A 22,500-nucleotide genomic window follows, 5' to 3' on the forward strand; every position below is an offset into this window, starting at 1 on the left:
CTAAATGAGAATCAGAGAGCCATAGTTAGTCTGGTGTTGCACACCCTCTACAACTTTGTTGAAAACCAAGAACATTACCATCCTTTGCGACTTGTTGTCTCCGGAACTGCTGGAACCGGAAGGTCATATGTCATCAGGTGCCTTCAGAGGTTGGTGCGGAAAGTGTTTGGGGCCAATGGTGCAATACAGGTGATCACTCCAACAGGGAATGCTGCCTATCTCGTTCAAGGCAGTACAGCTCACAGCTTTTTAGGAATCCCAACAGGGGCAAGGTCTTGCAACGAGTTGACAGTGCCTTCTGGACCTGTGCTTGAAAAAATTCAGAATAAGTGTGAAAATCTGAAAGTTCTGGTTGGAGATGAGCGATCAATGTTTGGCCGCACAACCATGGGCTGGATGAAACACCATACACGTTATGCAATTAACAGAGGAGCCAATGCAGATGAGTTGTGGGGAGGTATTCCTGTAGCGGTGTTCATGGGAGATGATGTTCAACTGCCTCCTGTGTGTGACACCGCTGTGTATATTCAAGATTGTCACAGTGCACCGTCTAATCATGGTCGTTTAGTATGGACAACTTTTGATTGTAAGACAAACTGAATCTGAACAACAGCTCAGAGATGTGTTGATGTCATTGAGAACCTACAGTACGACACCCCAGCAAATTCATTGGCTACAGACGTTTCAGTGGCACAATCTCCGATTAACCCATGGTCCAGAACTCCTAGGAAGGATGGATGAACAAGGCTTGTTTGTGTTTCCAACGCATCGTCTGGAATGGGAGCGCAACAAAGTTAAGTTACTTGAGTGGAACAGAAAGCTAAACCACCCAGTGGCAAGGATAAAAGCACTTGACAATGGCAGACATTCACAGAAGGCAGACACTAACAAGTAACTTAAAGGCTGCATGGGGGCTGTACAATGGAGCAGTGGGAACAGTAGTGGACATTGTCTACGCAGATGGTAACAGACCAACAGACGATCCCCTGCCATTACCTGATGTTGTGTATGTACGTTTTCCAGGATATAAGGGTCCACCTTATATCAATGGAGATTTGACAGTGGTGCCAATTGTGCCCGTAAGTCGGTGCACTGACTGCTCATGTCGATGCAAGCGTCTTCAAGTTCCATTGAGATTGGCATGGGGAACAACAATCCACAAGTGCCAAGGGATGACTGTAGGTAATGGGGAAGCATTCAAATATGTCGTGATTCATCCTGGAAAGCACGATTTTGAAGCTAAGAATCCTGGAGCTTTACTTGTGGCATTGTCACGAGCAAAATCAGTGGGTGGAGAAGGCAGAGATCCTGATTTTGGATTTCATGAAGATGTACTGATAAATGATGACAGATTCAACACTCCAACCACCCGGGCAAGAGCAGTGGAGATGGAAAGGCTGCATGTATTAGCAAGTCAGTGTCGTCAGAGGGAACCTTTAAATAGCACCAGCATATAGGGAGGAAACTTTTCTCAGAATGGTTGAGTGGGCTGAGTCGCAAGGTCATCATTAAGCAATTTTTGAAGCAGTCATCCTATTCTAATCAGCCTTTCATATGTCACTGAAGGTCTGAATTGCCAATCATAGCAATTACAAGGTTAGCTATGCTGCAATTAGTCTGTGTGACTGAGGACCTGAGTGGTCATGCATAACAAATATAAGGCAGTTATGCTAGGGAGCCTCAGTGGCCAAGCATAAGACAGTTGTGCTGCAATCAGCCTGAGTGGCTGAGGGCCTGTGTGGCCATGCAGAACAAAATATGAGGCAGTTATGCTGTAATCAGACTGTGTGACTGAGGGCCTTAGGGTGGTAAAGGAGGGATCCCAGTCACAAATTAGGGGCATGTTTTTTTTTTCAAATCATGATTCAAAAGTTTCTTTTAATGGCATTTTTTTTACAAGTAACATATTTTCAGTTGCGAACAGAACACGGTTAATGCAAATTGCTCGAGCTAAGTAGCATTAATTAGTCCTAAATTTCTTAGAAATTGGTCATGTTTCTTTCAGATATCCCTCACATCAATAATTATGTTTGAATCTGGTGAGTTTGGAGATACCTACAAGAATTAATGATCAGCGATTTTTTTCTCGTTTAATTGTAAAATACAGTAAAAATGATTAATTACACTTCGTTGACAACTTGTAACAAGAGCCTGTTCAAACGATAGCAACATTTTCTGTAAGTTGTGATACGTACGTAAGCTACCATTAGATTCTCAATTTTCAAGAAAATTTAGTCAAGATTTATGATAAACAAAACAATAGGACCATGGATCATGCTAGACTATCAATTCACAGATTACAAGCACATTTCAGCTCTTTTTATTTGTAATGCACCTTTTCTCTTCTCGAATGATGCCTCGTACAAAACCCCTTTACCACCTTGTTCTGTGGCCATGCATAAGACGTTATGCTGCAGTCGGCCTTTGTGGCTGAGGACCTGAGTGGTCATGCATAACAAAAATAAGGCAGTTATGCTGCAATCAGTCTGTGTGACTGAGGGCTTGTGCGGCCATGCATAACAAATTGCTATGCTATATCAGTCTATGTGGCTGATAACCAATTCCCAATGGTTTAGCAAGTGGCCTTCGTGGCCATTAGCTAGGCCATTCTGGTTTCTGTTTCTGACTAAATACGTCTGCAGATAGCATGTCAGGTGATATGTGATGACAAACATGTTATGTAAGATGATAGAAATTCAATGTGAAATAAAGATTGCACCATGATTTCAAGTTGGCATTTGGTTGTAATTACCCATTGTGTTACATGTACATTATTTATGTTAATATGTTAACATGTTAATCAGTAGGTTCCAACAAAGTCCATGGTATGGTTATATTGATTTTTTTTCCAAGAGAATTCATTTTTGTGCAGTGTCTACCCAGATGTATCTCTGGTTCAATTATCTCTTGGGAAGTGGCCTCATATTATGTTTGCATCTTTGATTTGGGCTCAATTAAAGATATTCACAATTCTTTTAAAAGGACAAAATAATTTTTGGGCTTTATACATTGAGGACAATTTAATGCATAGAAAGTACTCCAAGTCAAAAAGCAAAGTTCTCAAATAAATAGATACCTTTACAATAATTATTGTGACATCTATATATTATGGTTCTCAATTTTAGCAAGTGTGAAGTAAAATTTGAGACCATTCAATAAATTTGTCAATGAAGTCACAAATCCAACAAGAAGTTAAGTTGGCAACAATGAGTGAAGGTGGTGCCTTCATGAGACCCCACCTTCATGAGCGGATAATATGTGGCGAGGTCAGGAAAAAGAGCTTTAAAAATGCCATGGGGGACCAGGAATCCAGTCTCATTTGGATATGTATTTTTCTATTTCATTACCACAGGGCGCTATTGAATTAATGGCAATTAGTGCTCACGCTTAAGAGTAGATAGTTGTTATTATGCTTAAGATTATTACTATTAATGCAATTGAATATGATTAAGTCTATCATGACATTCATGTCACCTTATATGTTATCCTCATTTGTGATTTCACAGTCCTGTCATCTCAATAACTTCTTATTAATTATTCAAAAGAATGATTGGTCACACATAAAATTGTCGTAATTTGGACAGAATGTCACACAACAAAAAACTATGTCATTCAATTGATGAAAAACAGATGGTTGCCAAATTTACAAAGAATCAGAAGATACATGTATTCATGAATACATTGAATAATAAGATATCACTGCAGCTAATCTTCAGCGCTAGGCCCTGGGAATACCAACTGGGCGCTGATGTCTTGCTTCGCCCTTGTGTGGCAACAAAATCTTATAATTGCTCAATACTTCCTGAGCTTTTATTTGTTAGAGAATTTGTCATATAGCATTGCCTGCATTCAAACACCAATTATAATTAACCTTTGATGCATGTATACCAGCAACACTTTACATCAAAATGTGACTTGCTCTGATAAACAACCTGCATGTGTCCTTGAACAACATTCCCAGTTGTGAATGAAGTTGAATTTGACTTGAAATTGAAAACTTTATAATAAAAACACCTAGTTTGTTACTTTCAAAACAGACATGTATTAAAAGAAATAATACGTATATATTTATCAAGCTTTTTGATAATCATTGATGATGTTTAGTGGTCACCAATCATTGTATCTATAATTCATCACAAGTATGCATAGCAATAAATGTTTTGGTCATACTGTACCCAGTAAAACACATTGAACCTGTCTCAGAAGCAAGAGTAGTATAAAAATACATATGTGACATTTTCAACTTGCTAAAGCAAATCAAAAAACAAGTTTGTGTATCTAAACATCCTAGAACAAGAAGAGCATTTGTTTCTCAATGTCTGTACACACTGTTTAGAACAAGTGAACATGTCTTGCTCATTTCATTGATAATCTCCTTTGCAGGTGGTTTGTAAACTGTGTGTTTGCAGCAATTTAAAGATCATTTCAAGTCTGTACTGTGCACATGTTCTTATTCATTTAAGGGGATGGCTCTTAACTACCAAACTGTTGCTATGGAGCCCTTCAAATAATCACTTCTCAATACCCTTTTACTCTACAGTTACCATTTTCTGTCAAGTGTGTTCAGTTAATGAAAAATGATGGGATGGTTCCCAGACTGTGAAAAAACCATGTCTATCTTTGTTTCCTGTTTTTCACAGAAATCCACTGCAGAGGACTGGGACTAGTTGCACATGCACATTCTGATTGAAGTGATGTCAGATTTCCATTCAAAAAGTTATTTCACAGAACCTCCCATGCAATCTTCTTGCAGGGTTCTTTGACTAGAAAGTTCCCTTAGCAACCATTGTCTTTCTGTAGTTACATGTCAGTGCCATCCCCCTTAATGTGTCTCAGAATGAAGCAGATAGCAAGTTATTATTACTTATCTGTTTTGCTCTCATTGGAAGAGACAACTTTATAGGGATAACAGGCATAGGAAATGTTGTCAAGAATTTTAAATGTCTCACAAATAACGTAACTAAAAACACTTTCTAATAAATATTTCTCAACTACAAAATATTAATAATGCAGCATGCAGCCATGGAAAGTTCCCAACCATCATATCTTTGGAACCCAAACTTGTACAGAAACACTGTCTGACTATGTTATTACAACCAAAGAGGTTTTCAAGACTTTTTGAGTGAGAACCACATCATTTTGATATGTTGCGTGACCAGAACAGAACCGCTGTGGGGATGGGGTAAGTGTTGTAATAACTGTACCTCATCTGGCGGAGTTAATTTGACCTCGGAACCGAGCTCCGTGTCTCGTGCGGCGATCATAAGCAGTTAAATTAATCAGCTATCGTGGAAATCGAAGCAGAAAATGCTCATTTCCAGCCAAGTGCGTGGGGTTTTTTGACGACGAAACATTCACCGAGGTTCGCAAATGATGTGGCTTTAGCTTTGCGTGAAAAAATCTTGGCTGGGATGGATTTTCGAGTCGCAAACACAGGAAAATTTTCCAAAAAACCGTGGATGTCATTTGTCTTTTCCATCATCTGAATTAGCTAACTCCCATTCTTACATAATTCCCATTAATGGAAATTTTCCAACATAAAAATGTGGTAAACAATAACCATTAATGTAAATTTAGTCTCATTAATGTCTTTTAACAAATTCCCATTAATAATAATACACTTGATGAAACCAATAATGGAATTTAAAATCCCATGGCAGAATTCTACATAAATACCATTAAGGAGAAAGTATTTAAATCTATTCATGTGACTTTGTTAGTGCAGTCCATCGTGTTAAATGTTTAAATCCCATGAATGGGAATCAACTCGATAAAACCAATAATGGGAATTAAAAATCCCATCATGCTTTTATATACACAAGCCATTAATGGGAAGTGTTCATTTCCATTAATGTGAATTGATTATTGCAGTACACTGTGTAAAATATTGAAATCCCATGAATGGAAATCAACTTAATAAAACCAATAATGGGAATTGAAAATCCCATGAAAGTATTCTATACACAAGCCATTAATGGCAAGTATTCCTATCCACTCATGCAAATTGATTAGTGCAGTACATTTGTGTAAAATACTGAAATCCCATGAATGGAAATCAACTTAATAAAACCAATAATGGGAATCAAAAATCCCACGACGGTATCTTATACACAAGCCATTAATGGAAAGCATTCATATCCATTCATGTGAATTGATTAGTGCAGTACATTCTGTAAAATATCGAAATCCCATTAATGGGAAATCAACTTGGTATAACCATTACTGGGAATTTAAATCTGTGTTCAAGCTACACATGGGAAAACATTTAAATCATTTCACGTGAATTGGTCAGTGCAGTCCACAATTTAAAATGTTAAATCCCTTGAATGGAGACCAACTTGATACATGTACAATGTACAAAATGAAGAAAATGAAGGAATGACCAATAAGGACTTAAAATAATTTCAACACAGAAACTAGATGACAACTTCACCTGAAACTTAACACTGAGACAGTCAGTTAAAAGCAGAATTAATTTTAAAAGGAAATAGGAAATTGATAAATCTGGATGATTTCACAGACACAGCCACAAATGTAATCCAATATCAAATCCAATAACAGGTCTTTTTTTAAACCATGTAGGACTTCAAAAATTTTATTATTGTAATGCAATGGATTTATAAAAATACACAAAGGAAGCCTAATTTAAATGCACAAATCATACTTATGGAAATATTTAACTGCAAAGGAAATTCTCAATTATTTTCTTTCATTTGGTATTTGTTACCAAGGAAGAGACATTTTGTTAGAGGCCCTCATCTCTGACAATAATTTAACTGAGTACCACAAGTAGGTGGTATGGCTTGATTTTAATACAGTGAAATTATACCTTATCATGATTCCTTTGACAAGAATCAAGAGATTGATTTTGCACATTTATGAAAACTACATCACAGTGATTACCAAACTCTGGACACAGTCCACTACACGTAGAAATATTATTCCCTAAGACATTCATCTCCTCTCCAATTCACCGCTTTCTTCACATAAAAAGAGTTCTGTGAAGAAAATATCTTGTGCGGCCTCTGTCACGTCACAGTATTGAGTAACGTACGTACAGGTCTTCACCTGGCTTCTCCATATCCCTTGTCATTGAAGGACAATGAACCTTGTATTTGGTTCACTAAAAGAAGTACTCCGTAAATGGCACATACATGTACAATAATTATCTTCAATTGCAGTTGTTCTCAATCGAACGGCTCTGATTGGTCTGTAAGTATCCCATGATTTAGGCTCCTGATAAACCATCCTCCAAGTCACCTTCAGCTTCACTTGAACTGGATTGAAAATTACTATCACTGAGCGTTTCGCTTGCTTTGTGAATTGAACCCGTGTCCACGCTGTAGGATAAAATATAGGCTGAGTTACAAAAGAACACAGCATGAGTTTGTATGCTCCAAAAAGAAATCAGACAAAACCTGTAACATTTTCAATCTGTTTACGACTCATATTGTGACTAGTGTGTACACATGTAGATCCTTCGCTCTGAAAAAAATGCATCGAGTAGAAATTTGTTTTGTTTGAAAAACAAAGCAAGTTTACATTGTGTACTTACTCATCAAAAGAGGACTAACAAAGTGACGAGAATTTTGCCATTGCCGATGACGAAACCGCTTTCCCTTGGCAGGAAATACATGGAAAATGACCATGGCCTTTCGCTACGCTGACATCTAGTGATATCGATTCCTTCCCATCTCCTTTTCATGTCCTCAGGCAATGAAATACGGTATAACTTGCTCGAAACTTTCAGTTTCTACTGAGGAAACGAAGACGATCGTTCATACTTTGAGAGAGAACACTGGGCGGAGTCACGAGGTTTTTCCATATTTGGGCACGATATCCTACAATTCTTTGCCCTCTCAGTTTTCGCGCCTTTTTCAACTCCTCCGTTTGTAACGTTTGGTATTCTCGAGAATTCATCTTCAGGATAATCATAACAATCTTGAAGAATCATGGAAGGTGCTTCAAGCAAGTTCGTGAGTGGAAAGTGGAAATTGTGTGTCAAAAAAATAAGCAGCTGCTTAATAGCGAAGTATAAAAAAATTCGAAGGTACGTGGTGAGGTGTTTCTCTTTAATATAGATGTTTTGCTTCTTCGCTGTTAAAACCATATTCACTTTAATATTTCAACTCCTGACCTTATAAAACTGAAAATGAAAGCTCAATTGCAAGTTTAACTTATTCTTTGTTACTTTGGAGCTCCGATTAGATTGGCCTCAGTGCTTCCAGGTGTTAATTTAATTAAATCAGCCTGCGACGAATTTAGCTAGGGTTAGCTTCTAATTCTAAATGATATAGTACTTTTTTTCTATCTTTCTTTTTTAGTGAGGCCTCACAGATAGGGAAACATTCATTTGATAATCACTTGTGTGGCCTTCATCTCAACTGAAGTATCAGATGTGCAAGAACCCAGTTACAGTCATACGGAAAGCAACTTGGCTTGAAAAATATTCAAAAAGAGGACAAGAGCTTGACCAAGGTTATGAAAATACTGGTAGTTGGCAGTTTTAACAATCCTACAAGAAATGACATTGTAAAAGTCAAGCCATTTTAGGGATCTTGGTTGTAAACTTCCATGTAAAAGTGTCTGGCAATTCTTGTTATCATTTTGTTGAGTTTGAAATACATTGCAGCTTTGAAGGATGCATATGTCTTCCAAAACAATCCAACTAAGTTGCAACTGAACTTCATTGTGTTAATATTGTTTCTATGCCTAAAACATGCATCGAAAGCGATAATAGTAAATTCACATTAATTAAAGGAAGTTTCAATACATTGTCTAATTGCTGTATTTTATTAGTATCCTATATACATTTAATATACACTCTCAAACCTGAACATTCTTAACATCTTGTTACTTTAAATCCAATCTGATCAATTAGTATGTTTGATTTTACAGTAAGAGTTTTCAGTTTGTTCACGCCTTAGCCCATTATAATAGGCAGACAAAATTGCATATTTGTGTTTACAGAGCCACAACCTGGTTTTGAAATAAATGCCAAGATGGACGGTTGAGGAAACAAACATGAGAAAACCCATCCCAGCCATTCAATAAACCACAATGGTTATCCTAAAAAAAATAGTGACCAGTACAGGATGTAAAACCCTTGATGGGAAATTGTACAACGTATGGTGAACAAAGGAAAACCAACAATGGAAATTAAAGACAGTTGCATTTTGTGGGCAAAAGCCAAGATGGTTTTCAAGTGTTCTCCACAGTGCTTAATATCATGAAACCACAATATTATTAATGTGTAATTTACATTAATATGTATGTTTTAATAGTAAAACCCATGATGGTTTTCAAATGATCTCCACAGTGGTACTAACCAAATAATCATAATGGGAATTAACAGAAACATGCATGGGTTAAGGAAATAAACACATGTTTTTTGTGCAATTCCCATGATGTTGAACACCATAAAAACTTGATGGGAAATTCAATAAACATGCATGTTTCAAGAGAAAAACCATGATGTTTTCAAATGATATCCACACTGTGGTAATAACCAAATAACCATAATGGGAATTAACAGAAGCATGCATGGGTTAATAGAATAAACCATCATGTTTTTTGTGTATTTTCCATCATGTTTAACACCATAAAAACTTCATGGGAAATTGGATACACATGCATGTTTTCTAAGCAAAATCCACAATGTTTTTTTGGTTATTAACATTGTTGGCTTTTATGTGAAAAACCATTCATGGGAAGTGTTCTGCTTTTCCATTAATGGTTTCTTCAATGGGATTTAGCTAAATTACCATTCAAAAAACCACTCATGTTTTTTTGGAAAATTTTCCTGTGCAAACCGCCTCTAAGCTGACAACGGTGGGAATCGTAGTGTGCAGCCTTGACTTCGTCTTATATATTTTGAACATTGAAAACACGGACTTCGCGAAACTGTGAAATGAACTCCAAAAGGCACAAGAATACACCAGAGGTGAGTCATTTTGATTCATTTTATTGAATAAACGTTAAACTGAGCATTTCTTAGGCTTCATAATCGACTCTATTTCATTTCCCATACAAAGTGTTATAACTCGTTTAAATTCTCAACGGCTGTCTGTAGTGACGCGAGCTTGGGCTGCCTATGATTATACTACTACTACTATTGATCCGTATTAAAAGTCAGAATGTCAGCACAGCAAGCTTTACAAAATTCTCAGGTATGGTGACAATGGACCCAATATTAAGCGAAATGCAGCTATTTACAAATGTCAAAATTTACAAAGAAATGTATGGCCATTCGTACGCTGCGTCTGCTTGAACAAAAATTGCGTTCATAACTGCGAGGATCATAGCTTCATTTGAAACATTTCTTTGTAAATTTGGATGTATTTAAATGGCTGTATATCAATCAAAATGAGCCCGATTAACGCCAAACTGTGTGCTCTTTCTGACTGTGGATAATAGTTGCTAATCCCATAATTTACATACTCCTACATAGTCCTCTCCAGCTTGAATTGCAGACGAGATCGCAGCCTGAGCACGAGCTTCCATTGTTTGATTAAGACAACTAAATGGACGGAGCTTTACGATCATCGAAGCTATCAGAAGGTCATGGTAACTGAGAATGTATCTGCGACCACCTTAGGCTAAGGAGACTGACGATGATTATACATTTACTTCCTAGTTTTACACATTGTAGGCAAGTTATTCCTGACGATGAACTGCTTTGAACATATATCCGCGAAGTGGAAGGAAAACCGGAAATTTATGGTGGTGAACAAAACACTGACCCCCAGTTCATGGACTACCCTAAAATGGACTAACCCTCAAAACTGACATTTCCAATGCATGAGTGCTATTGAAAGAAGTGAACTCATTATAAAAATTAATTACACTTTCATTGCACATACCTTGTTTATTTTCGTGCGCACGGTACTGTCAATGATGTAATCGGCCATCACAACAATAACATTACTGAAAGTTGACCTTTTTAAAATGGCTGCTTAGACTTAAATACTGTTGATCAACACTTTTTAAAATGGGTGTTTGGCCTTTGGTGAGCACTGTTTGAAAGGTTGCTTACATTGTACATATAGACAAACAGTACTCATTTGAAATAGTATTTATAGGGTAGTCCATTTGGGTAGTCCATGGACTGAGGGTCAGTGTTTTGTCCAACACCGCAATTTATAGCAGGCTCGCATAGTCAGGTTAACTTTACAGTAGAATTGGCTAGTTTTTATTTCTTTTCCCAGGCTAAATGCTGCTGAATTGCTTAATTCCCTTGACAGCAGTACTCATCCGTTATGGATGTAATGATGTCTACTGTCAGGGGCACCCAGAGACGGCTTTCTCTCAAGTGCTTTTAACACTCTTCTAAGTTCTTCAAAGTACTTTTAAAGCTTTGTAGGTTCATTTTAGGCCACGTTTTAAATTTCTTTTCTGTTCTGTGTTATTCTAGGGGAGCTTTAAGGTTTTCAAATTTACGAGGCCATTTTTTGTATAGTTCACAAAAATCTCATTGTATGGTATTGAACCTTTCCAAAGTTCGTAGCTGGTATATTTTGATACTCCTCACACATTTTTATCAATCTCGAAAGAAAGCAAGAAGGGTTAACTTTTTCAGATCATGAAAGTTCTATTTGAAAATTCCCTAAAGAAAATCCTAGATGATTTACGGCCTATCAAACAGATACTTTAACAAATCGTTCCTTTAGTTGCCCCTGTACTGTAGCTTGCAACAGGATTTCCACACAGCCTAGCACATTAATTATGCAGACAAGTTACTGGTGGTCCTGGGATGTACATGTCAAAAAATATGGGATTTGCTCCTTCTTACAATTAATCCTTTTATCTTGTTAAGTAAATTTTTCCCAATTAATCAACACACCCATGAATGAAGATACTTAATAGGGGAACTAAATTAGCCAAACTAATTAAAGTTGCAAGCCATTAAGGACTGTGTAGTATAACTTTTCTTCAGATACAAACAAAAAAAAGAAAAATCAAAGGCCAGTAAAAACGAATAGTTAACAATTATTTCGTGAGGTTTCTGTGATATGCAGAATGATCAAGGTAGAGGTTACAATTATGAACAGGAAATAGAGAAAAAAGCATATGAGTTTATATGCTTGTTCTCTCCATTATTCTGGGTTACTTTTACTTACTTGTGTGAGAAATGTTGGAAACTTGACCAACCAGTAAAGTTTTTTTACCATAGTTGTTTGTAATCTCGCAATCTGATTGGCTAATCATGCTATGTAATAGCCAATCAGAAAAGCCCATTTTGGAAAATAAACCAATCATATTGTAAGAAAGTTATAGACAACGCTTGCTCTCTCTTCGTGTCGTGATTTTGATCACACTCTAAAATAAAGACTTTCTTTGCATTTGAATATTGTGGTACAAAACTAATTAAAAGTGGTCCACCATTGTCTCTACTCTTATCGACAATGATGTTTGTTATCACAGTGGTCAAACTTTGTTCTGGACTCACTCAGCTGGGCATCGTAAGTCCACAACATTTTGACCACTGCAATGACTAATATAGTTGTTGGTAAGGGTACAGACAACGTTGAACCACTTTTGATTTGTTAAGTTTTTTATACAACACACTTTGTGCTAGTTTTCCTTGTCTGTCAATTGTAATATTAGTCATCTACACTTAATAAGGGAATTACAAGAGTGATTAAAGAATTCACTAAGACAGAAGTTGCAGACTTTAATGGCACAATATTATGAGCGGAAGGAGATTTACAGTGCAAAACAAGGGAATCACCTTACAAGGCACTCACATTTAATTTCCTGTTTTTAGGACAAAAGGGAGTAAAAATCAAAACTACTTAAGCTCACATGTACAGCATTTCTGACAACCTACTGATAAGATATGAAATATACCAGTATTCATGGCACAAAGAGCTATTGTATTTAATTTTTGGTGTCTTTCTGAAAACACTGTATCCACACTTGAAAAAAACTGGCCAGTTCTTTGAAGTTTCAATTCATTTCTATCGCTTCATTCCTTGGCCACGAACAACAACAGTTAGTTTCAGTGCACTTTAATGGTCATTGGCAACAAAACCACAGCATTATTTTGGGGTTTTCATTGCTCCAAGGACTTCTTTTAGTGTTTTGAAGTTTGATTAAAATAGTGTGACACTGCCCCTTTAAGCTCAATATGAAAACGTGTTATTAACCCTTGCCTAATCAAGAATCCCATTAGAATCAGACTGTTGAAAAAAGAAAAAAGCAGGCTTAAATGAAATGTGCAAAATTAAGGAGGCTCGAAAGGGTTTTCAGCTGATTTTGCATCTTTACTGGTTTATATCTCTGCTTCCGTGCAGTGATTTTTCTTCATTTTTTGCATTACATTAATTCAAAACACTTGTCTTTCAAATTAAAAAAAAAAGTTTCGAAAAAGTTAGATACACGTTTACAAAAACGAATTATTTCTCTGAAAAACTGGCCTACAGAGATTGTTTTCACCGTCGCGTTTTTTTCAAAAAAGACAATATAATATGTTGATTTTAAGGCTCAAAGAAATGCCTAATATCCTTGCCATGATAACGAACTTATTTGGAGGAAAATATGTGAGAAATTGTAGGATGGGTACTTAATATCCTGGCCAAATTTCACCTTCATATGATTACCCCAACTGTATCTAAGGACAGAATATGTCTATTTGTTTGAAAAAAGGAGAAACTATTTCGAGCCTCCTTAAACATTTTAATTAATATCAGTTAAAATATAAGTTATAATATATTGACATAATAAGCCTTTTATATTTATAATCAGTAACAGAAGGATGTTACTGATTATAGATATAAAAGACATTTTTTCCCTTTCCGGGCTCATCTTGCTTTTCTGTTGGGAGAAAACATGTATACCAGAAAATATGCATTAGAAGTTGCAACAGTAAAAGTTTGTAAATTACTTACATAACACTTGACAACATTGGACTTGATGCAAGAGTACATTAATGTCACAGAATGGTATTGCGTATGAAGTTTGGACAATCAGGCAAACCCAATGCAATACCAGTAATTGACCCAAGGTAATATCCTTAAGTGATATAGTCAAGGTCAAAGGAGGAAACAATTTATTCCAAATTTAATTTTGTAGTATTATCCCAAGTAACATTCTTAGGGTTGTTGTTAGGATTTCTATCAAGAGGATAAAAAACAACATTAGGAGATTATGAAGTTGGGTGATAATTAAACTACATCACTACTTGACTTCCATCAAAATATCTAGAAAATGTTCCTGAATAGATGGCAAAAGTAACTGATCTCTGATATTACTGCTAACCAGGTTTTATTGTATTCATTGGTGTGCACACCAAAGCAATTTATGTATAGTACTGTAGCAATAGAGCGTATTTTCTCGTTGAAAGACAGTTCAACACACACTTTCCGGTTGTGAAACCTGTTTATGGACTCTATTTATTTTATAATCTCATTTTCATAAATGTTGAACTTAATACCTTGTTGTTTGGCTGCCTTCTGCTGAGGCCTGGGACTGGGGGTGGGACACAAAGACTTTTTGTGCCCCCACCCACCCCCTACAGCGATAACACTGTAATTTTTCCATTTCTACATGAAAGTACAATAAAAGTAAAGATTAACCCTTTGACGCCTAAGCCGGCCTGAACCAGCCATACTTAGTATTTTACTCTTTCTAACGCCAGAGTTTTATTCCTCTGTCCAACACCACACAATTTTATTTGTCAATGGGGAACCCCTGGGAGTGAGTGGGTTCATCACAATGTCCCCATTAATCCTTTAACTCCCAAGCCGGCATGAACCAACCCTACTTAGTGTTTTGCTCTGTCTAACAACAGACGATTCTACTCGTCAATGGCAAATCCCCGGGAATCAACTGCTTGATATTTATATGTTAAGTAAAAACAACTTCATGATACACTTAGTCTTACCTCCTTCCTCACTTGGCCATATGGCCAAAGCCGTCACAAAAGTAACATCCTTTAAAGTGGTGGCATAAGTTATTAATGATGTTAACTGGACCGAGTGGACTCAAATTTGGTATGTAATCATACCAGTGATTAACAAGTTCACACCACCACACTATGGGAGTCCAATTTCTTTCATCACGAGTGTGATAAAAACACAAGGAATTGGATTACTTGAAGTCCTGTTGCCAATTAATAGTATGTATAACAAACAAAAAAGATTAAGTGAATAGGAAAAAGAAATATTCTTTCTCAGTCTATGAGATGCCATAAAAGGAACTTGTTTAAATTCAACTGCCCTCTTGCAGTGTGCACAATGGCACACTTACAGTGCAAATACGCTGTCCTATTAATGCTAAAATCACATTTGAGAAATTTGTAGCTAGGTTTTACGTAACTACATAATGTTTTACCACAATTGCTTGCAATCTCCCAATCTGATTTGCTAATTTCCCGTTGTTGATAAGAGTCAAGACAAATCCACAGGGCCTCCTCACCAAAAATTTAGTATTTCATGGGGAATGTCTGAGATATTAGCCCAGTTATTCTCTGATGACTCCATACAAGCTAGTAACTTCTAAATTTCAGTCAGTTCATGTCAGGAACCAAGTCAAATTTAAAAGGATTTGTATGGAGTCAAATATCAGAGCAAAACGGGACTAGTGTCTGCGAGACAATATCTGCCCCATAATGCTAATTTTTGGGAACCAGGCCTTTCAGACGAATCCTAATGAAGCCCATAATGGCAAAAATTTAGTTTCTATGACATCACGTTACAACTCTTATGTGATTAAATTTCACTGAGTGCGTGCTCATAGAACGTACTCAATAATAAACTCAGCCCATTTTTTTCCTTCAACTTCGGGTGTTTTCAAGGCCATATGAATTTTTTTGAATATTAATTAGGATAGTATGAGAGTATGGAAACGCGGCTATGACTTTGCACAAATTTTGATTGGTTATGTATTGTAAGACAAGCCTTTTAATTCGCTGGTAGGAAATATGAGCGTGTATCACGAAAACCTGTTTCAGTCAAGTAAAAAACAAGCATTTTCCTTCATTTGTCGAATTATTTTTGAAAACAATCGGGGGAAGTTGGGAGAATTCTCAACAGTTAAGCAAACCATCGACTGTGTCTCTTCATAATTTACAATATGCTCCCATTTGACAGTGTTGATTACCTAGATAGCGGGCCTAAATAGCGGGACTAAATAACGTTTTATCCAACAAGTGCTAGAACTATTAAAGAACCAACTCTGTTTGAATAGTCAACCATTATTTCTTGAAAAATTTAAACAAAGTACCACTACATAATGAGGACCTCACAGCCAGGTACTTTCTTTCAAAGGTTATCAAATAGTTGTCTTAAGCAATGTTTCGGTCGCTTGCTTGCAAATTTTCATCCATTAACAATCACATTTCGTTGCTCAAGTTGCCTTTCTTTAAAAATGTTAGATAGTTTTCAAAGAATGTTTCTCCGTGATCGAAAGCGGTACAATTTTGTGCTCTTTTCTCACAGAACGAAAGGGTCTCCGCAGTTTACTAGTAGTTTTGTCACTGGATGTTTGTCACTAATCTTTGTGATATCGTGCGGACAGCTCAGAAAACAACACTTTGGATTACGTTATTTGTGTCATAAATGTTAATATTAAATTTGATGTTTTCGTCATTGTCAATCACTTATTAACTGGAGTAGGTGTGGTAGTCAAAGAAATAATATTATGAAGCTCCATCAACTGCTGCATTAGTGCCTTATTTTTAAAAAAATATAAGCCAATTTTATTGCAAGAAAAATTGGTCTTTTGTTGTATTCATTTGTAACATGTTTATTGGCTATTGACTATTTTCATCATTCCATAATGCAATACGTTTTAGGGGGATATTTACATAGAAACAATTCAAGTTATTTACTCTTGGGACTTTCAGTGAACTGAATAACTATTGTTCTAATGCAAATACCCCTCCCAAAATGAAATGAATTATGGGATTGCTGAAAAAAGCTGATTCCCAGACTCATGAATCTGATGATAAAGGTAACTGCTTTTTGAGCAACAATTTGATTTGGCATATAGGCCCTATTTCATACCTAAAGCATATCCAGTGAAATTATGAAATGTACAAAATCAAATGAATTAAGCTTACTCTTTTTCTTTCCTCTGTTGCTGCTTGTTTCTGCAATATAATGGACGTAATCGTGAGATGTTATGACAGGATAATGAGACAAAAATGTAATTTGATCATGTTCATAGAAAAGACACTTGCCATTATTCAGCTTTCGCCTTCTGCCATCTACAAAATAACGCAGATAATGATGCAAAATTTAGATTACGGGCCCTGTTAGAAAATACCGGGTTATTTCTGTCATCGCTAGAGCGATAGCATTTCTAGAGACTTAATTGTCCAATCCACTTTCACTTGAGCAAACAAGTTTGACCGGAGGATTATTCAGACCTCTTTCACAATGGCTGCCAAATAAAATATTCTATTGTTTTAATGCTAATAAGCCTTTCTAGCCCTGCTGCGACCAGCAAATGTCAGAAGAATATTTCTTTCAAAACAAGGGCAGTAGGTCTAATTAACATAAATACAAAAGAATGTAAAAGTGGTGGCAATTTATGATCTTAAGGTAAACGGTAAAGTCTGCTATGAGCCTAGAAGGCCCATCAGGCCGGCGTTTATCTGCGGTTACTGTAGCATGAAGCGACTAGGAGTACTTCTACTCCCCCATGGATGGGATGCTAGTCCATCGCAGGGTTACCCCTAGCACTAAATACGCGGGTACTCATTTATACACCTGGGTGGAGAGAGGCACCATGAGAGTAAAGTGTCTTCCCAAGAAAAACACAGCACAATGTCCTCAGCTACGACCCAAACCCGGACCACTTGAAGCGGAGTCTAGCACACTAACCACGAGGCCACCGCGCCACACAAATAATTATCTTAACTTCTTTTAAAGACCAGTTAAACTATACCTTGCCAAATCCAAAGTCAAACTAAAGAAAAATTTAACTAAACACCATAAGGTTAAAGTCAAGGCAGCACATCGAAAGCTCACTTATCCAGTGGACTATATCCTGAAATGACTACATACAAAAATAAGCGATCATGTTTTATTTGTAACGGGGCCAGAATAGACCACTAAGCTAGAAAATGAATCATCCATAAAATGAGCAGTTCTAGTTTTTTTAACGGTCATATAAATTGCACTTGCCATTTCTCCAGTTTCTCTTTCTGTTCTCTGCAATATGATGGAGATAATAATGCGATGTTACATTTAGATCACGGGGTCTCTCAGAAAATCATATAGTACCAGCGTTTCTAAAGACGTAATTGTTAATCAACTTATGTTTGAGCAAACAAGTTTGAAGGGAGGATAATCTAGGAAATGAACAATTTTATCTGCTCTGAAAGACCAGTTAAACAATACCTTACCAAAACCAAAATCAAACGAAAAGGAAATTTGAACAAAAATAATAAGTATTGAGTCACGGCCGCATAACTAAAGCTTACTTACCGGGCGAGCCATCTCCAGAAACGACTATGTGCAAAAGTGAAAGAAAAATATCTCTTGTTAAATACAGGAAGAGTCTATGCAGTGTAAGATTTTAATACAACAACACCATGGAAATCATGAAACAATGAAAATCAGATACGCGCGTTCACTTAAAGTTATGCTTTTTCGAACGTTGGTAAAACTATTAACTTAACAGTACAGGAAAATTCGTTCGTGTCTTCAAACTATTGCCAAAGACAAAAAACAATACATTATACATCATAGAAATCGCAAAACTGTGTACTTTAGAGATATTATTATGCTTTGGCCAAACTTTGTTTCGTTTTTCAGTTATCATTCTGACAAGGGATAGTAATACGTCACTACAACCCCATAATTTGCATGTTGACTGCTTCAAAAATTATCATAGACTTCTTAGCAAATGCCGGAAACAAATTTTTTATAATCTGCCCCATTTTAACACACACAGACTGTATATTTCCCATGCTTTTAAATGAGACCAATTTTAAAAGTCTGCCATTTATTTGGCGATTGAAATCTGTAAAGCAGTGCCTTTTTCTTAGCTCAATTTTGCGGGAAAAAATTCGCGTGAAATCTTTGAGGCCGTTTGTAAAGGTTTATATCCCCTCAATTTTCGGCTAAAAAGTTGAATTTGATCTTATGGGAAAGCTAAAGCAAGGAAAAACACGCTTACACTAAAACTATTTACCGTAGATATCATTTACGCGAGAAAATCAGGTACGTGCCTTCACGTTAAATTATGCTTTTTCGAACGTTGGTAACACTATTAACTTAACAGTACAGGAAACTTCGTTCGTGTCTTCAAACTTTTGCCGAAGACAAAAAACAATACATTCTACATCATAGAAATTGCAAAACTGTTTACTTTAGAGATATTATTAAGTATTGGCCAAACTTTGTTTCGTTTTTTAGTTATCATTCTGACAAGGGATAGTAATACGTCCCTACAACACCATAATTTGCATGTTGACTGCTTCAAAAATTATCATAGATTTCTTAGGGAATGCCGGAAACAATTTTTTTTTTAATCTGTCTGATTTTAAAACATACAGACTGTATATTTCCCTTGCTTTTAAATCAGACCAATTTTAAAAGTCTGCCATCTATTTGGCGTTTCAAATCGTTCTGTAAAGCAGTGCGTCTATTTAGGTCAATTTTGCGGGAGAAATTCGCGTGAAATCTTTGAGGCCGTTTGTAAAGGTTTATATCCCCTTAATTTTCGGCTAGAAAGTTGAATTTGATCTTATTGGAAAGCTAAAGGAAGGCAAAACACGATTACACAAAAGCTATTTATCGTAGATATCATGTACTCGAGAAATTCAGGTACGCACGTTCACCTAAAGTTATGCTTTTTCGAGCGTTGGTAACACTATTAACTTAGGCCATGTCCACACGTAACCGGAAATTTTTTTTGCCGCAAATATTGTTTTGCGGATACGAAAATTTACGCGTCCACACGCAGCGTATTCGAATCGTTTACAGCCGTCCACACGTATCCGATTGTATCCGGAAATTTTTTGATTTGCTCTAGCGCCCAGTTCTTTTGTCGGAGAGAATCCTTAAATGAGCATGTGCATAATTGCGATTTGGCGTCATTTTTTCCGCGCCATAATTACTGCAAGGTGTAACCAGTCGAAGCTTGTAGTTTATCACTCGAAAAAATGTCTAAATCTTCTGAAAAAGTCAATAAAAAGTATGCTGATACATATAAATGGACCAATGATGAAGTTGAACTACTGCTGACGGTCAACAATCTCAAAACATCCTGTCGATCTCTAATGGTTGTGTAAATTTATCACAGCTGCATTTATCTGAACGCATGATATCAAACTAGAAATCAGAGCAATTAACAAGGAAGACACAACCTTGCTTTACGCCTTGTTTGATTAATGCTCGCCGTGAAGACTGGATCCAAGAGAATGACGTAAGCGTATTCGCAAATTTCCGGATACGACCGTCCACGCGTATACGTATTCGTATCCCATAAAAAAATTTCCACTCTGGAGAGCGTTTTCAAAAATTTCCGGATACGGCCGGAAAATACGCTGGATACGTGTGGAAGCAAGCCGTATTCGTAAAAAAAAATTGGCGTTTTCACAAATTTCCGGACACGTGTGGACGATGACTTAACAGAACAGGAAAATTCGTTTGTATCTTCAAACTATTGCCAAAGACAAAAAACAACACATTATACATCATAGAAATTGCAAAACTGTCTACTTTAGAGATATTATTATGCTTTGGTCAAACTTTGTTTCCTTTTTCAGTTATCATTCTGACAAGGGATAGTAATACGTATTACAACACCATAATTTGCATGTTGACTGCTTCAAAAATTATCATAGACTCCTTAGCAAATGCCGGGAACAAATTGTTTTAATCTGCCCAATTATAACAAATACAGACTGTATATTTCCCCGGCTTTTAAATGAGACCAATTTTGAAAGTCTGCCATCTATTTGGGGTTTCAAATCGTTCTGTAAAGCAGTGCGTGTATTTAACCCCATTTTGCGGGAAAAAATTCCCGTGAAATCTTTGAGGCCGTTTGTAAACGTTTATATCCCCTCGATTTTCGGCTAGAAAGTTGAATTCGATCTTATTGGAAAGCTAAAGCAAGGAAAAACACTATTACACAAAAACCATTTACCGTAGATATCATTTACCCGAGAAAATCAGGTACGCGCGTTCAGCTTAAATTATGCTTTTTCGAACGTTGGTAACACTATTAACTTAACAGTAAAGGAAACGTCGTTCGTGTCTTCAAACTTTTGCCGCAGACAAAAAAACAATACATTATACATCATAGAAATTGTAAAACTGTCTACTGTAGAGATATTATTATGCTTTGGCCAAACTTTGTTTCGTTTTTCAGTTATCATTCTGACAAGCGATAGTAATACGTCCCTACAACACCATAATTTGCATGTTGACTGCTTCAAAAATTAGCATAGACTTCTTAGCGAATGCCGGGAAAATTTTTTTTTTACTCTGAACGATTTTAACACATACAGACTGTATATTTCCCATGCTTTTAAATGAGAACAATTTTGAATGTCTGCCATCCATTTGCCGTTTGAAGTCTTTTTGTAAAGCAGTGCCTTTTTCTTAGCTCAATTTTGCTGGAAAAATTCGTGTGAAATCTTTGAGGCCGTTTGTAAAGGTTTATATTCCCTCAATTTTCGGCTAAAAAGTTGAATTTGATCTTATGGGAAAGCTAAAGCAAGGAAAAACACGCCTACACAAAAACTATTTACCGTAGATATCATTTACTCGAGAAAATCAGGTACGCGCGTTCACCTTAAATTATGCTTTTTCGAACGTTGGTAACACTATTAACTTAACAGTACAGGAAAATTCGTTCGTGTCTTCAAACTATTGCCGAAGACAAAAAAACATTACATTATACATCATAGAAATTGCAAAACTGTTTACTTTAGAGATATTATTATGCTTTGGCCAAACTTTGTTTCGTTTTTCAGTTATCATTCTCACAACGGATAGTAATACGTTTTACAACACCATAAGTTGCATGTTGACTCCTTCAAAAATTATCATAGACTCCTTAGCAAATGCCGGGAACAAATTGTTTTTAATCTGCTCGATTTTAACACACACAGACTGTATATTTCCCATGCTTTTAAATGAGACCAATTTTGAAAGCCTACCATCTATTTGGCGTTTGAAATCGTTCTGTAAAGCAGTGCGTGTATTTAACTCCGTTTTGCAGGAAAATTTCGCGTGAAATCTTTGAGACCGTTTGTAAAGGTTTATATCCCCTCAATTATAACCTAGAAAGTTAAATTTCATCTTATTGGAAAGCTAAAGCAAGGCAAAACACGATTACACAAAAACTATTGATCCTAGATATCATTTACTCCATAAAATCAGGTACGTGCGTCCACCTTAAATTATGCTTTTTCGAACGTTGGTAACACTATTAACTTAACGGTACAGGAAAGTTCGTTCGTGTCTTCAAACTTTTGCCGAAGACAAAAAAAAAAATTACATTATACATCATAGAAATTGCAAAACTGTCTATTTTAGA

At 36.3% G+C, this 22,500-nt stretch overlaps 1 protein-coding gene and 1 long non-coding RNA gene across 2 annotated transcripts in view; one reads left to right on the top strand and one right to left on the bottom strand.

The window, feature by feature from the left end:
• LOC137983666 (neuroendocrine convertase 1-like) overlaps positions 1-12,448 on the top strand; it is a 23,519-nt gene extending 11,071 nt beyond the window's left edge. The window contains exon 7 of the mRNA XM_068830823.1: positions 4,641-12,448. Within this exon, the coding sequence (XP_068686924.1) occupies positions 4,641-4,690 (50 nt within the window). The 3' untranslated portion in view covers positions 4,691-12,448. The remainder of the gene's footprint in view (positions 1-4,640) is intronic.
• Positions 12,449-12,593: 145 nt separating this feature from the next.
• On the bottom strand, positions 12,594-17,321 carry LOC137983660 (uncharacterized). The gene is made up of 4 exons (XR_011118982.1): positions 17,183-17,321; positions 17,063-17,092; positions 14,435-14,543; positions 12,594-13,815 (listed from the first exon to the last, which is right to left on the bottom strand). It is a non-coding gene; the product is annotated as an uncharacterized lncRNA (long non-coding RNA).
• Between the last annotated feature and the right edge of the window lie 5,179 nt (positions 17,322-22,500).

Source organism: Montipora foliosa, chromosome 13 (assembly GCF_036669935.1).
Source record: "Montipora foliosa isolate CH-2021 chromosome 13, ASM3666993v2, whole genome shotgun sequence".
In the NCBI taxonomy this organism is placed as follows: Eukaryota; Metazoa; Cnidaria; class Anthozoa; order Scleractinia; family Acroporidae; genus Montipora; species Montipora foliosa.